The sequence below is a fragment of the Bombina bombina genome, chromosome 2 (assembly GCF_027579735.1).
Source record: "Bombina bombina isolate aBomBom1 chromosome 2, aBomBom1.pri, whole genome shotgun sequence".
NCBI lineage: Eukaryota > Metazoa > Chordata > Amphibia > Anura > Bombinatoridae > Bombina > Bombina bombina.
Genome location: NC_069500.1, coordinates 388286771 through 388304064, shown reverse-complemented (window position 1 = coordinate 388304064; position 17294 = coordinate 388286771). Strand labels below are relative to the sequence as shown.

Below are 17294 nucleotides of genomic sequence, written 5' to 3'. Positions count from 1 at the left end.
TATTGCATCCCTGGTGTGCCGAGGAGTTCCCTTGTTTTTTTCTATATATATATATATATATATATATATATATATATATATATATATATATATATATATATGTGTGTGTGTGTGTTTATATGTGTGTACATATATATATGTATTTATATGTGTATTTACAGACATATATTCACATATAAACACATAAATACATATATACACATATAGACACATATATATAAGCCCTTTGCAGTTAAGTAGATGAAAACATGTAAAATCATATTCATGCAATATTCTTATTTCATAAAGTGTTTCTAGTGTGTATTTATTGTAAATATTTCATATGCCAATGTTCTGCACATAGCAGAATATGTTCTAAATATTTCTAGATAGATATTCCTATATATATATATATATATATATATATATATATTTATACCTATATATAATCATCTATATTTATAGGTATATATATATATATATATATATATATATATATATATAGGTATATTTGTACAAAATACCATCAGCTATATATAGAAATGTGTATTTATGAGTAAATAGAATATATTCTATGTGAAGAACACCAGAATGCTTTTTACGCTCTTTAGATTACGCAAGTCAAAACAGTTTACTTTCAAATACGAGCGCTACCCGATGTGCGCAAAAAGCTTACTTCTAGCGCAGTTAACACTTGAAGGGGAGCGTTAAATAATGCTCCATTTGTAATCTGGCCCTATATTGGAAGATAAAGACTTTAAAGGAGTCACATTCACTAAAGACAGCATATACTTTATACACTTTTTAGAGCTATACTCAGCTGGGCAGGTGACAAGGGCGATTCTAGGTTTGATAGTAGCAGTTGGTTTGTGTAGCCATATGGCCTCTGTTGGGCAGGTATACACACAGGTTGGGCAGGTAGATGGCTAACTTATGGTACTTTTATGTTCTGTGACACATATCATGCAAGTTCACAAAGGCTACATGTTTATGTGAAGTTAAACTTAATGTTTTCCGGGAGGGCATTCTTTTCCTTAACTTCTTACCACTTTACATAAGGAAATGAAGCAGTTATTTTACTGAAGCCATTAAACACATCTTTCTGCTGCATTGGATGGATTCTAGTTTGTCAATCCCTTCTTTAAGCCTATTATCATTCCTTACAGATGATGCCCTGGACATACCAACATCACAATTAGGGAACTGCTTCCTTTTGGCACAGGATACAGTATGAGAATCTTGTGCACTAGATGGCCAGATTTATGGAGGAACTTCTCCTCAGCCCTCGCAACAGGCCAATTCTGAATCCGAATTTAAAAAAGCTTAATACTGATACAGATACCTTTGTAATTAAAGCCAAGTTTTAATTTTACAATAAACATTAGGCGAATTTGAGTTTAGATTGTCAGGCATCTATTTCAACTGTTTAACTATATTAACTATATTAACTATATGCTATGTATGAGTGTGACGATCAGGGTTATCCAACCCTGCACCAGTCACTTGTTTGGCACAGAAAGGGTTATCAGACCCCTTCTACTGTCACTAATATGTTACAATCTAGCCAAGTCAGGCAAGCTTATGACTTAGTTCAGTGGGTGCAAGGGTTAACAACACTCTCTAGTCTGTACTAGACTTAAAAGAAATGCCCAAAACTCCCCTTTAATGCCACCCACACTAAACTAACTGTGCTGCCACCACTTATGATTTATTAAAGGGAAAATCCTAAGGAAAACCCCAGACTTACACATTAACTCTCAGAATACAATTTAGCAGAAAATAACCTAAAATATAAAGTTCTAATACTCCAGTCTCTTTCAGTAATGTTGTTCAAATATTAGACAAAAGTCAAGGCTTAATAAAGGAAATATTTATTATGCCAAAAAATATTATGCACAATATTATTAATAAAAAGTTGTTACAAATAAAGTTACACCCAAGCAAACAGTTTTTCAAAATAAAAAGAAGAAAATAGAAACCTCATACTGTACTAGTGTTTGGAATCTGCGTGCCAGGGAGATGGCATGAAGGAGTGGGTCCTTACTCTGTAGAAAAGCTTCCCTTGTAAGAATGACAATTTAATTGCTAGAACACAGGATTCTTATACATATTTTCAAGAGATCAAGTTGCCTGACCCCACCCTCCTTGCAGGGGCTTAGAAACCCCCTATCTTTTATGACCTTCAATATCCGTGTTCTCCCCTGGGTCCTCGGGCTGAAGCACCCCCTGCTCCCTAATCTGGACAGTCCAATGTTGGGATAGCAGCACAAATTGGGAAAATTATTTTCAAGTGCACGAACTGCAGAGTATCACTGCTATACTCTTTGATCCATATGCATATCACAAAAAGCCTTCAGCACTATAATCTTTTGAATATTTAATTGGAACAAACAGCAACATTTCGAGGAATTAACCTCTAAGTCATGCTAATAATGTGATGGACCTATGGTCGCCATCTAGTGGTTATACAAAAAACCTACACCTTTAAAAACAATGTATAAGTAGTAACTTTTTATGTGTATTTATTATATACAGAGCTAACCAATATTGACACATTCTAAAATGATTTATTCTAAAATAATCTATTCTATGGTTCTATTGAGTTTTCTCATTACTTTAGGTCAGAACTGCCTTTTCACCATATACAGGGGCTTAACATTAAAAGCATGATAGATCGAAATCCCTATTGAGTCCTCTTGGGATCAATGTGTCAAAGTGGTGTATCCACCACATTTCACACTGTTTTAATAATGTCTCTCTATTAGCTCCATTGCGTTTCAAATTAATATGTTCTATTATTTGCCACCTGAGTTGGCTGACTGTGTGACCTTTCTCTATAAAGTGCTTAGAAAGAGGGGCATCTATGATTTTCTTCTAATGTTGGATCTGTGTTGTGTCAGTCTTTCCCTTATAAATTGGGTAGTTTCCCCCAAATAGATGAAAGAGCACGGGCACTTAATTAAATAAATGACATAACTACTATTGCATGTATGGTACCCATTTATCTGGTATTCTTTGCCACTGTGTGGATGATAGAAACTACTGCCTCTTATTATAGAGTTACAGCTGGCACAGTTTAAACAAGGGTAACACCCCATGCTTTTCCCCCCAATGTAAGTCTGTTTAATCTCTCTATCGGTCCCTACATCTGACCTAACAAGTTGGTCTCTGATGTTACTAACTCTCCTGTAGGCCATCATTGGTACTTCATTAAACTCTTTAATATGGGGATTACAATCTCTTAACACATGCCAATTTCTTTTGATGGCTTTCCTAATGGCTTCACTCTGTGGATTATACTGAGAAACAAAGACCAATTTATTAGATGTCTTCACTTCCTGTTGGTGTTTTTTTAATGTGGGTTGTTCTGTCTCTTGAATTTTTTCCTCAATTAGTTTACGTGGGTAACCTTTAGCAATAGATTTGTTAGCCATTTCATTAAGTCTTTTTTTGCACAATATGTCATTGCTGACTATTCTTTTTACTCTTGTGAACTGACTTTTAGGGAGTGAATCAATAAGTCTCTTGGGATGGTAACTTGTAACTTGTAAAGATCTACGTTAAGGGCATTAATTCCCTTTGAAACACGTGTCCAAAAAAGAAACCTTTTGCTCGCTATAGTTAACTGTGAATTGAAGTCCACTCACCATAGTGTTTAATTCATTCACAAAATCCAATAGGCTCTCAATGCTGCCCCACCACACGCTAAAGACGTCATCTATGTATCTCCACCAGATGGCGCCATATTTCTTAAATAGTATGTTTTCATATACAAAACGTTCTTCAAATTCACTCATAAATAAGTTGGCGTATGATGGGGCAACGTTGGAGCCCATAGCTGTTCCCCTCTTCTGTCTGTACCACTGATCCTGAAACAGAAAAAAAATTCCAAAATAAAATCAATCTGAGCAATTCTTCCAGAAATTGACACTGTGGTATGGAATACCTGCTGTTCACCATGAAAGTCTTTCTAATTACGGCTATGCCTGTCTCATGTTTTATTGAAGTATAGAGACTTTTGACGTCCATGGTGAACAGCAGGTATCTATCCGTGGGAAATTCCAAGGCGCCATCTGGTGGAGATACATAGATTACGTCTTTGGCGTGTGGTGGGGCAGCATTGAGAGCCTATTGGATTTTGTGAATGAATTAAACACTATGGTGAGTGGACTTCAATTCACAGTTAACTATAGCGAGCAAAAGGTTTCTTTTTTGGACATGTGTTTCAAAGGGAATTAATGCCCTTAACGTAGATCTTTACACAAAAGATACAGATAAGAACACTTTGTTACAATACACAAGTTACCATCCCAAGAGACTTATTGATTCACTCCCTAAAAGTCAGTTCACAAGAGTAAAAAGAATAGTCAGCAATGACATATTGTGCAAAAAAAGACTTAATGAAATGGCTAACAAATTTATTGCTAGAAGTTACCCACGTAAACTAATTGAGGAAAAAATTCAAGAGACAGAACAACCCACATTAAAAAAACACCAACAGGAAGTGAAGACATCTAATAAATTGGTCTTTGTTTCTCAGTATAATCCACACAGCGAAGCCATTAGGAAAGCCATCAAAAGAAATTGGCATGTGTTAAGAGATTGTAATCCCCATATTAAAGAGTTTAATGAAGTACCAATGATGGCCTACAGGAGAGTTAGTAACATCAGAGACCAACTTGTTAGGTCAGATGTAGGGCCCGATAGAGAGATTAAACAGACTTACATTGGGGGGAAAAGCAGGGGGTGTTACCCTTGTTTAAACTGTGCCAGCTGTAACTCTATAATAAGGGGCAGTAGTTTCTATCATCCACACAGTGGCAAAGAATACCAGATAAATGGGTACCATACATGCAATAGTAGTTATGTCATTTATTTAATTAAGTGCCCGTGCTCTTTCATCTATTTGGGGGAAACTACCCAATTTATAAGGGAAAGACTGACACAACACAGATCCAACATTAGAAGAAAAAACATAGATGCCCCTCTTTCTAAGCACTTTATAGAGAAAGGTCACACAGTCAGCCAACTCAGGTGGCAAATAATAGAACATATTAATTTGAAACGCAATGTAGCTAATAGAGAGACATTATTAAAACAGTGTGAAATGTGGTGGATACACCACTTTGACACATTGATCTAATGAGAAAACTCAATAGAACCATAGAATAGATTATTTTAGAATAAATCAATTTAGAATGTGTCAATATTGGTTAGCTCTGTATATAATTAATACACATAAAAAGTTTTGAAAAAAGTTTTGGTAAAATTATTATGTCTAGTATCTCCATACTGTGAATCACTTGTCTTAGGCAAATGTAACAGGTCTAAGATTGTTAATGTAGTTACAAGTACTACAATGTTTCTTAAAAGTACTCAGCCATTTGTTAAAAGTTATCCTATTGTTTTTAATGTTACTACTTATACATTGTTTTTAAAGGTGTAGGTATTTTGTATAACCACTAGATGGCGACCATAGGTCCCTGAGAGGTCAGTTTGGCGCCATTAGGAGAGTATTTAAATGAAATGTAACCATCACATTATTAGCATGACTAAGAGGTTAATTCCTCGAAACGTTGCTGTTTGTTCCAATTAAGTATTCAAAAGATTATAGTGCTGAAGGCTTTTTGTGATATGCTCCCTAATCTGGGCAGACTGCTGCCAGGTCACCACTGATACTGAGGGGCCCTCCCCCTCTGGCACTACTTCCACACACTTAACGTACTGAGGGATGATTGGTTCACACACCAACAGACTGTCATTCTCATTCAGCTCTCTCTCTGTCAGTGCATCCTTCCACATTTTTACAGGGCACTGCAGACATGTCTGGTTCAGGTAACGGCTGCGTCACACACACACCCTGCCCCCCCTCCCCTTCAGCACATATCTGGGCATAGTTACACATGGTCTCCTGTACAATAGGACCCCTATCTTGTTTTCCTAGGTCACAGGTATCATGATCAGGTATATACTGTGACAATAATTTACCCAAATCAGTAACAAGCAATACATTTGTAGGAATATTATCTGACACTCCCACATCTCTTAACCCTCTTCCCGCTCCCCAATCTATATATACTCGTGCCATAGGCACTGCAGGCTGTACTCCCCCAATCCCGTTTACTGCTAGAGTCTTTCCAGGGATAATGTCCTCAGAGCTCACTAGCTCTGGACGCACAATAGTCACTTCTGCACCCGTGTCCCGAAGCCCCAACGTTACCTTATCTCCAACAGTCACAGGTTGTAAGTTCTCATTGCTACTTTGCTCTGGCCGGGTTATAAACAAAACAGAAGATGGTAATCCTGATGCTGAAGGTTTCTTCCTTTCTGGGCAGTTAGTGCTGATGTGACCCATTTTTTGACAAGCAAAATACTTGTGGGTATCTCCCTGCCCAGGTGCAGCACCCGCCCCTCCTTTCCCAGAGGGAGCAGACACACTAGACAAAGGCACAGCAGGTTTTGTGAAGGGGGTAGTGCGGCAGCTCCTTTCCAGGTGGATCCCCCCTTAACAAAGGATTTTCTCCCATTCCCTGGTGACCTGTTGGCTGTGTAAAAATCGGCAAGCTCACCCACTTCCAATGCGGTTTGAGGTTTATGATCCAAAACCCATTCTTGGACTTCTGCTGGGCATAGCTCTTCTATAGTGGCAATCTTTAGCCCTCTGATCCACTGGTTAAAGGCTGTCATCAGGTTTCCAGCAGCTGCAGTATAGCTCTCTGACGTACCTTTCTGCATAGAACGTAATTTCTTCCTGTACACCTCAGGAGTAAGATTATACCTCCTCTGCAGTGCAGCTTTGATGGCATCATAGTCCTGATCAAACTCTGGGGGTAGTTCAGCAAAAGCCTCCAGTGCAGGGCCTTTCAGACCAGGGGTAAGATACTTGGCCCACCGCTCCCTTGGCAGCTGGAACTGTCTGCAAACTTTCTCAAAGCTATGCAGGAATGCATCCACATCACCATCTTTCTCCAGAGTGGGAACATTCTCTGCATGCACTCTGGGAACAGGTGGGTCTATAGGCTCACTAACAACAGGTGAGACCATCCCTCTCTCCAACCGTACAAGCTGTAGCTAATACTCTCTCTCAGTCTGTCGTTCAGCAGCCTGTTGTTCATGAAATTTTGCAATCAGCTCCATGCGCACACTTGCATCCGCTGAGCCCATATGTTTCAGAACAGTTTGCAAATAACAGTCCAATGGATACCCAGATCCTGATGAATCACTGCCCACAGCTGCAGACAGCTGGTGTGGCTTGGCTATTATCATATTCAAAAAGAGCTTGTATTAGTTCCTCTTTGTTCTTTCCACGGGATGGGATATCATGCTCCTGGCATAACAGTGCCATCATTTCCTTCGTCTGCTGCTGATATGTCTCCATAGTAAAAAATAAAATAGAAAAGAAAAACAGAGAATAGGGAAGGGGACACGACTGTTTGCCATGTGTGACTATATGATGCACTGAGTTTTAGCCTTTGGAAATTGTGAGAGTCACTAGCAAATCCACGAGCACTAAAATCTAATAAAAATTTTTATCTACACCACTACCCACCAATTTGTGATGACCAGGGCTATCCAACCCTGCGCCAGTCACTTGTTTGGCACAGAAAGGGTTATCAGACCCCTTCTACTATCACTAATATGTCACAATCTAGCCATGTCAGGCAAGCTTATGACTTAGTTTAGTGGGTGCAAGGGTTAACAACACTCTCTAGTCTGTATTAGACTTAAAATAAATGCCCAAAACTCCCCTTTAATGCTACCCACACTAAACTTACTATGCTGCCACCACTTATGATTTATTAAAGGGAAAATCCTAAGGAAAAACCCAAATTTACACATTAACTCTCAGAATACATGGCATGAAGCAATGGGTCCTTACTCTGTAGAACAGCTTCCCTTGTAAGAATGACAATTTAATTGCTAGAACACAGGATTCTTATGCATATTTTCCAGAGATCAAGTTGCTTGACTCCACCCTCCTTGCCGGGGCTAAGAAACCCCCTATCTTTTATGACCTTCAATAAACTCTAAGAGGCCTATTTATCATATGTCTGTCGAACCTGATCCGACAGTGCGGATCAGGTAATACAGACATCGCTGAATGCGGAAAGCAATTCGCTCTCTGTATTCAGCATTGCACCAGCAGCTCTTGTGAGCTGCTGGTGCAATGCGCCCCCTGCAGACTCGCAGCCAATCGGCCGCCAGCAGGGGGGGTGTCAATCAACCCGATAGTACTTGATTGGGTCAAATTCCGGCAATTCCTGTCCGCCTCATCAGAGCAGGTGGACAGGGTTATGGAGCAGCGGTCTTTAGACCGCTGCTTCATAACTGGTGTTTCTGGCGAGCCTGCAGGCTCACCAGAAACACGGGCCCTCAAGCTCCGTACGGAACTTGATAGATAGGCCCCTAAGTCTTTGCCTGGAATTATAGAGCACATTGTAATTTCTGCTAGGTAAATCTATTTTCATATAAGCAGGAAGGCAATCTCTTAGTTTCATTGGGAGAATCAATTTGATACCAAGTATGACAGAGTTGTCATATTTACCTTCACCTAATGTCATAACAGTTTTAAACACATATCTACATTATACCCATGTCCCTTGATTGACCTTATCAGTTCCTGTGAAGAGGCACTGTTTTGTATCATGCCCTCTGCTGACAGTTTGAGCCATAAAGGTCTCTTCTGTGTATACTACAGAGTATTTATGAGGCTCCTGGCACTTCAAAGAAAACACAAACAAACACAGGACACTTCTTGATAAACAAATGTTTTTTAGCTCACAGGCTAAACAGAATTAACCCCTTAGCAGCTAAATCATGAGGTATTTGTGACAATGAAGTTCCTTTTTCTGATGCTATTAAGGAAATTTATATGGAAATGTTTTCCAAGACAGAAGGAACAATAGCAGGTTCTCAAGAAAATATCTGAAAGTTTTCATTTTCTAAATTAAGTTTGCTATTTTTAACACTCTCTAAACTATATGTTGCTAGAAAAGAAATCAAACTGAAATATGCATGGGGGCATTTCAATTACAAATAGAAGCATTTTTGCAATACACTTCAATTAGCAAAAATGCTTCTAGTAAGTTGTAACTGTTATCATATGGCATATGCACATATAATTTGAGGGCCCCTTGTACCAGTATTAAATTAATATTAAGGTCAAAACTGAAATAGGTGCATTTCAAGTTTAGATAGATGCATTTTTGCAAAATACTTCCATTAGCAAAAATGCTTCTAGTAAAAGTTATTACTAGTTTTCCTCGACATACGCACATATGCTGGGAGGGCCCGTGCACCAGTATTCAAACATCACACCTTCTCAGAGAGTCAGCAGTGGCTTGTATGACACAAATTAAGTCTTTACTGATGCAATACAAACAACTGCCAGTTCGCTGAGTGCACAGGCCCTCACAGCATATGTGTGTATGCCACTGAAAACCAGCAATAGATTTTGCTATTTACAAATCAAATATATTGGTGTTCAGTGGACCTTCAATGGGCTTAACTTGTATTACAATAATGAAACTTTGCAGGTACTGTATGTTATATATCTTTGGCGAGATGAGCATTTTTAAGAAATATAAGTAGTTTACTTTAGTTTGCATATAGATTGACGTATAACAAAACATAATCTATTTTCAGCTTAACGTTATACTGTAAGTAAACATCTTTTTAAAATATGCCCTCTCTACGCTACTGACATTCGCAATCATTAGCAAAGATATAGTAATGTTCTACGGTAGCAAGACCTATACTTTCTAATAGAAACAACATAGTGAATCATCTTTTTGGCGAAGGAAAGGCCACTTTTTAGAACATTAAATCTGTCATGGCGATTGCAAGACTGACAAGATGGCACTGAACATTTCTCATTGGCAATCCTTTGAACATCGGACTCTTAGTCACAATGATGGGAACTGTCAATTTAAGATTAATGGGTACTGTATATCATTTATAAAGGTTACATCTACAATTTAAACAAATTCCTCATCTACTACAGCTTGTACAGTCACCAACCAGAGAAAAGTTGCATAAATCAATTATTCAAACAATTTTCAGACCTCTGATCCCATAACAAATTTCTACATAAAAAAAAAAGTTGCAGTCACTTTCGACTGTAGTGAAAATAATCTTTCCAAATGAAAATGCATTTCTTGTCTCTATAGATCTCATGGATACCTACTTACATATGCAAGCAGTCATATGCAGTACCTTTAGTTCACAGTGGTAATACAGCACAATGAGTTTATAACTCTTCCATTTTACCTTTTTTGTACCCCAAAGACTTTCACAAATGCTGAAATGTTTATTCTGCTATATGCACAACACACATTTGATAGCCAAATCTGAGAACAAAGCTTAAGTTCAATCATAGCATTAATAGATAATACATTTTGAAAAAAGACGGATGATTCTGAGCCTGCATGTTTTTGTTTATTTTCTGATTAGTATTCAGTACCAAAGAAAGCATAGCATCTTTTCCACCACAGATTATTCAGGATATTATTATTAATCTGTTGCAGTTCAACTTTCATTCGGGCAATGTCTTCTTAAGATATTGGGAACGCTGGCATCAACTATCCATAAAGTCAAAGGCGTAAGATTGTGGACATGTTTGTAGCAGCAGTACATTTTGAATAAATCTAACAAAAAAATTATTTATTCAGAGAATTTCACATCAAACAGCAACTAGACTGGTGGCTCCAAAGCCACAGTTTTAACAGAGGACTTCAATACACATAATTATTTTGGATACCGATAAAACCAGATTCTGACAAATTGGGCTCTGGAGTATCCTGTCAGGGGCTGAATGTTCAGGCAGGGGCATAACAAGGATTCTCTGGCCCCCAGGACAAATTATTTGGAAGCTGCCCCCACATTGCAAAAGTACCACTCCAAAGGACCTGATACTAATAGCTAAAATAGTTTAATTTTTTTTTTTTTTTTTTTAAAACAACATGATTATCAATATACCTAGATAATAACAAACAAGCATAGTCAAAAGTGATACAGTATGTTTCCACATTTTTTAGTTGTGGTTGCTATGATCTCCAGTTCAGATTCTTCTACTATTCCCAAGATTCCTCTGCCTGAAAAATTTGATGGCTCTGCAGAGGATTGCCGAGGCTTCTTAAACCAATGTAGACTGCAATTTTGTAATAACCCAGCAATGTTCTAGTCTTCCCATGCCAGAATCACGTTTATAATCTCTGGTTAAAAGGCCACGCACTAGCCTGCAACTTTAAACAACTTTAATGGAGAAGAATGCTGTTATTCTGGATAATGCCGAAGATTTAATCTCCATTTTCACCTCTGTCTTTGAAATCCCAGTTTTGATCTCTTGCCTCTGAGACTAATTTGGGTCTCTGGAGCTCTAAAGGCAGCTTTCCGTAGAGGATTATCCAATAGAATTGAGGATGAACTCATCTACAGAGAAATCCCAGAATGAATTGAAGATTTTATAGCTCTCTGTATACGCTTAGACACTCGTTACTTAGAAAGACAGTGAGAGAGGGGAAGAGGCTGTCGCACCTCTGTCAGGCATCCTGTATATTTAGCACCATGATTCCCTTCTCCGCCTACTGCTTCCTCTTCTTCACCACTGGGTGTAGAGCCTATGGATCTAGGAGCTGTCCGTCTATCTGAAACTGAACGACTTAAGATATGCACTCATGGTCTTTTGTTTTTATTGTGATGCCAAGGCCACATACTCAGAGAATGCAATTCCCATCCGGGAAAAGACAGAGCTTAGTAGAGTTGGGAGAAGCACCACTAAGCTTGAAGTTTCTAAACACTTCTCCCCAACGTATCATGGTACCTCTAACAATAACTGTAGACTCAATACAACACCATTTGAAAGCCTTGGTAGATTCTGATGCTGCAGGGATTTTTCTTGACTCCAACTTAGCTCATCAATTTTAACTTCCATCTCATACTAAGTCAGTTATTTTAGGTACCCACTATCGATGGTAATCCTTTAGGGTTTGGATTAGTGTACTTTGAGACGAGGCTTTATCTCTGCCAGTTTCTGTTAGAATTTTTCATCAAGAGGTCCTTAAATTTGACCTTATTAAATCCATGTTGCATGCCATAGTATAAGGATGACCCTGGCTGACTCTACATAATACCCAGTTCCACTGGCCTTCTGGACGACTGTCCCAGTGGGGTGATTCCTGTTTGAAACCACCCGTCCTTAGTAAACAGCATCTTCTTTCTGCCATAACCTCTGACTTGGGTATCCCTGAACCCTATAGTGAATTTACAGATGTTTTTGAGGAAAAGGGGCTGACAAATTGCCACCCCATGGGACATATGATTGCAAGATTGACCTGTACCCTGGTGCATCTATCTCTAGGGGTAGAAATTACCCTCTCTCTAAAACAGAAACCAAAGCTGAGGATATTAAGAGAACCTGGTCAAGAGCTTTATTTGTCCATCTTCGTCACCTGCTAGCTTAGGTTTTTTCTTTGTTGAGAAGAAAGATGGGGGTCCACGGACTTGTACTAATTATAGAGAGCAGAATAAGATTACAATAAAAAAACAGTACCCCCTTCCCTTGATTGCAGAATTATTTGACCATCTTCATGGAGCCCGGATCTTTACAAAATTGGATCTTTGTGGAGCCTATAACCTGTTTTGTATTCATCCAGGACATGAGTGGAAGACCTGGGCTGGACATTACGAATATCTGGATATGTCTTTCCGACTATGCAATGTTTCAGCTCTGGTGCATGATATCTTCCGGGACCTTCTCAACAAATATGTGCTAGTTTATTTGGATGATATCTTGATCTTCTCTTCCATAAAAGAGCACAGCAGTCATGTGAAACAAGTCCTTTCTCGTTAACACAACAACCACCTTTATGCAAAATTGTCCAAATGTTAGTTTGAAAGAAAAGATTCCTCATTTTTGGGATATGTCATATCTAAAGAAGGATTTGCCATGTATTCCAATAAATGACAGGCAATTGCTGATTGGCCTTAGCCCACTACAATCAGGGGAATCCAGCGCTTTATTGGCTTTGCCAAATATAACCGGGAATTTATTAAGGACTTTTCAAGAATTATTGCCCCAATATCTACTCTTACTTGCAAAGGGGCTAAGTGCAAAAATTGGCTTGAACCTGCTATGTGCTGCTCCCATTCTTGCTCACCCAGACACTTCTTTACAGTTTACCATGGAAGTGGATGCTTCAGATGTTGGTGCTGGGGCAGTATTTCCTCAATGTAATCCACAGACTGGAAAAAATTATCCTGTAGCTTTCTTTTTCAAGAGATTCTCCTCAGTAGAATTGCACTATGATGTGGGAGAGAAACAGCTCCTGGGTACTGGTAATGGAGGGTACCATATTACCCGTTGTTATCCTTACTGACCATAATCCTGGATCTAAGAACACTAAAGCTGATGCCTTATCTAAGCAATTTGCTCCAGGTACCTCACTAGCAGAAGCCCCTTGACCTATTATTAATGCAGAATGGATTATTGGTCAACTTATCACTTTTCTTCTTAAGCGTTTGCAAGCAGCCCAAGACAAGATTCCTGTTTCTTTAACAGTTCCATCACATAAATACTTTGTCCCTGGTTCTCTTATTTCTTTGGCTTATGATAATAAGAGTTCTGGCCATCCCGAAATACTACTCACTACTCAGCAACTCCAGTCACATGTATGGTGGCAAGAATATGTTTTCTCCTGTGCTACTTGTGCAGCAATGAGGGTACCCAGAATGCTGCCTTATGGTTTCCTGTAACCTCTCACAGTGCCTAAGCAACCTTGGACATATGGTTCTGGTTTTCCTCTTTCTCTTTTTGTACATATTTGTATATGGACTTTATCTAATGGCTGTACTGTGATTTGGGTTGTAACAAATCGCTTTTCCAAACAGGCTCATTCCATGCCGCTTACTTAAATTATTGCTCCAGAGATGGCTTCATTGTTTATTACCCACATTGTTAGACTGCATGTCATGCAAGAAAACATTCTCTCTGATCGTGGAACTCGGTTCATATCTGCTTTCTGGAAAGGTCTTTGTAAATGTCTGAGTACTACAGTATCTTTATCTACAAGTCATCACCCACAGACTAATGGACAGACTGAAAGAACTAATCAGGAACTTGAAAGCTATCTCAGCAATTATGTTAATTCACAACAGTCAAACTGGGCAGATCTTCTTCCTTTAGCAGAGTTGGCTAAGAATTTCCTGTAGAACAGCTCCCTAAAAAACACCACATTTATGGCTACTCTAGGGTATCAACCCAAAACCTATATATATATGCATTTACTGTATAAAAGGGACACTGAACCCAAATGTTTTCTTTTGTGATTCAGATAGAGCATGCAATTTTAAGCAATTTTCTAATTTACTCCTATTAGCAAATGTTCTTCATTCTCTTGGTATCTTTATTTGAAAAGCAAGAATGTCATGCCGGCCCATTTTGGTGAACAACCTGGGTTGTTCTTCCTGATTGGCGGATACATTCATCCACCAATAAACAAGTGCTGTTCAAGGTTCTGGACTTTCTTTTTCAAATAAAGATAGAAAGAGAACGAAGAAAAATTGATAATAGGAGTAAATTAGAAAGTTGCTTAGAATTGCATGCTCTATCTGAATCACGAAAGAAAAAAATTGGGTTCAGTGTCCCTTTAATGTAGATAAACTTTATCATAATGCACTGCAAATTATTAAAGGAAGTTGAAACTCAAAATTAAACTGTCATGGTTTAGATAGAACATGACATTTTAAGACACTTTTCAGTCTACTTCTATCATCAAATTGACTTTGTTCTCTTGATATAATTTGATAAAATGCCTACCTAGGCAAAGGAAAAGCAATGTTCTACTGGTAGCTGGCTGGTGTATGGTGGCTACACACATTTGACTCTTTTCAATGGCTCAGCAGATGTGTGCAGCTAAGTCCCAGTAGCATTGCTATTTTCGAGCTGGTTTTACATTACATTTGAGAATTTCTTTGCTTGTACTTGTATGTCCTTTTAAGTATTTTTTTTCTTTTTTGCAGGAAGGGTTAATGGGCCAGAAGCCTAGTGACGTAGAGCACTTGCTTAAACAGTCCCAAAAGGAGCTACTCTGGCTTCAGAGACAGTTGTCATTTATTTCGGATAGTGGACCAGCCTGCATCCCGTCCCCAAACAAGGTGATTTTCGCAAAGAGTTCCATATGCTGCAGAGAAAAGCTGTGTTAGTCACTATCCACCAGTGCCAAATAAGCTGGTATTTTAATAACACTGCAGTACTGTTCAATCCAAATTAGTATAAATTAATATAAATACTCTAAAATAGCAATGATGAATTCACTTTCATTATCACACAATACTGCTGATTTTCTAGAAGTTTAATATTTTCTACTTGCTGTGCCCATATATTAGGGTTGCCAATTGTTTTCAAAGGCAATAGGAGCAGTGCAAACTAGAATAAACACATTGCTAGTATCCTGTGCTATATATTATGTTGTTTATTATACTATAATAATCCATAATGAATATTTCAATTAACATTAAAGTATTTTTATGTATATGCATAGTATAGATCAGTAATAAAGAACAAATCTGCAAAAAAAAAATCTTCAAACACAAAAGAAGTTAAGTGTTTAATCCCTTAATGACAATTCACGTTCCCTGTAAATTTGCTGTTGTTTTCACACTAAGGGCCAGATTACGAGTGGAGCGCAAATTAATGCTCCATTCAGTTATTTGTAGAGTGGCAACAGATTCTGCGGCGCTAAAGATAAAGACATGGGTTTAATTTGCAAGGTGACAATTATGGGAGACAAAGGGATGGAGGGCCCTGCCTAGAGTTTCACCTTAGTAAAGCATCTCTCATAAAGGTGATTTACAAAGCAGCTAGGCTCGTAGGCTTATATGCTAAGGAGGTTCAAGGGAATAGCTAAAAGGAGGAGAGGAACTAGGGTAGGAAAATGTTAGTGTATATTATATGCATCCCTGAACAGTAGAGTCTTTAAAGAGAGCTTGAAAATTTGAAAACTAGGGGAGAGTCGTGTAGAGCGAGGCAGAGAGTTTGACAAAATAGGGGCCATTCTGGAGAAGTCTTTTAGATGGGAATATGAGGAGGTAACAAGATAGGAGGAGAGAAGGAGGTCATGAGCAGAGCGAAGGGGACGGGAGGGAGAGTATCTGGAGACTAGGTTGGAGATATAGGGTGGAGCAGTATTATTGAGAGCTTTAAAACTTAGAGTCAGGATTTTATGTTTTATTCTGGAGGTTAGAGGAAGCCAGTGAAGGGACTGGCTGATAGGTGAAGCAGATGAGGAGCAACGTGTAAGGAAGATCAGCCAAGCAGAAGCATTTATTATGGATTGTAAGGGAGATGGACGGCAGCTAGGGAGGCCAGAGAGGATGGAGAAGTCAAGCCAGGAAATGATGAGAGAGTGGATTAAAGTCTTAGTTGTGTCATGTGTGAGGAAGTGGCAAATTGTTGAGATGTTTTTTAGGTAAGGCAGCAAGAACTGGCCAAAGACTGGATGTGGTGAGTGAGAGATCTGAGTCAAGTGTGACCCCAAGGCATTGGGCATTTGGGGTTGGGTTAATGATGTTGTTATCAAAAGTTAGAGAAAGTTTGGGGGTAGGGATTTGGAAGAAATATTAAAAAGACAGTTATTGACACGATTTAGTAAGGACGGGGATAGGTCTGGTGCAGAGATATAGATTTGGGTTTCATCAGCATACTATTAAGGAACCTAAGGATGTTGTATAAATTGAGAAGAGAAGGGGACCAAGGACAGAGCCTTGTGGTACCCCCACAGAAAGTGGTAAAGGGTCAGAGGATGTAGCAGAGAAGGTAACACTACAGGTCCAGTTAGACAGGTAAGAGGAGATCCACGATAGACGGGTGTCACAGATGCCGAACGATTGGAGGGTTTGGAGCAAGAGAGTGTGGTCAACAGTGTCAAAGGCTGCAGACAGATCAAGGAGGATTAACAAAGAAAAGTGGCCTTTTTACTTTTCTGTAATTAGGTCATTAGTAACCTTAAAGTGAAGGTAAAGTTATTGTAACCAGCAATCGTTTTTATGTTGCTGTTATTAACCCAAATGTAGTCGCTAGGTTTTTTATTAATAAAAAATTATCTATTTTGTTCAATTTATAACTTTATTTCTCCTACCATTCCTTGAATAATCTCCTCCCACGCTCCATTTCCTGGTTTATGACACACTGACGTATAGAGCGGTCCCACCCGCTCTATACGTGTTTAGCATACTCGTGCACATTGAGCACGGATTAACCGCGCATGCGCATCATTTATGGACCTGCAGCTCCTTCAATGACTAAACCCCAAAATTTA

General features: G+C 38.7%; 1 protein-coding gene across 2 annotated transcripts in view; it reads left to right on the top strand.

Annotated features, from left to right (window-relative positions):
- Positions 1-17294, top strand: part of RIMBP2 (RIMS binding protein 2) — a 1089352-nt gene that overhangs the window by 297271 nt on the left and 774787 nt on the right. For both annotated transcript variants that reach the window (XM_053701856.1, XM_053701857.1), the window contains one exon: positions 14998-15132. In XM_053701856.1, coding sequence (XP_053557831.1) covers positions 14998-15132 — 135 coding nt within the window. The remainder of the gene's footprint in view (positions 1-14997; positions 15133-17294) is intronic.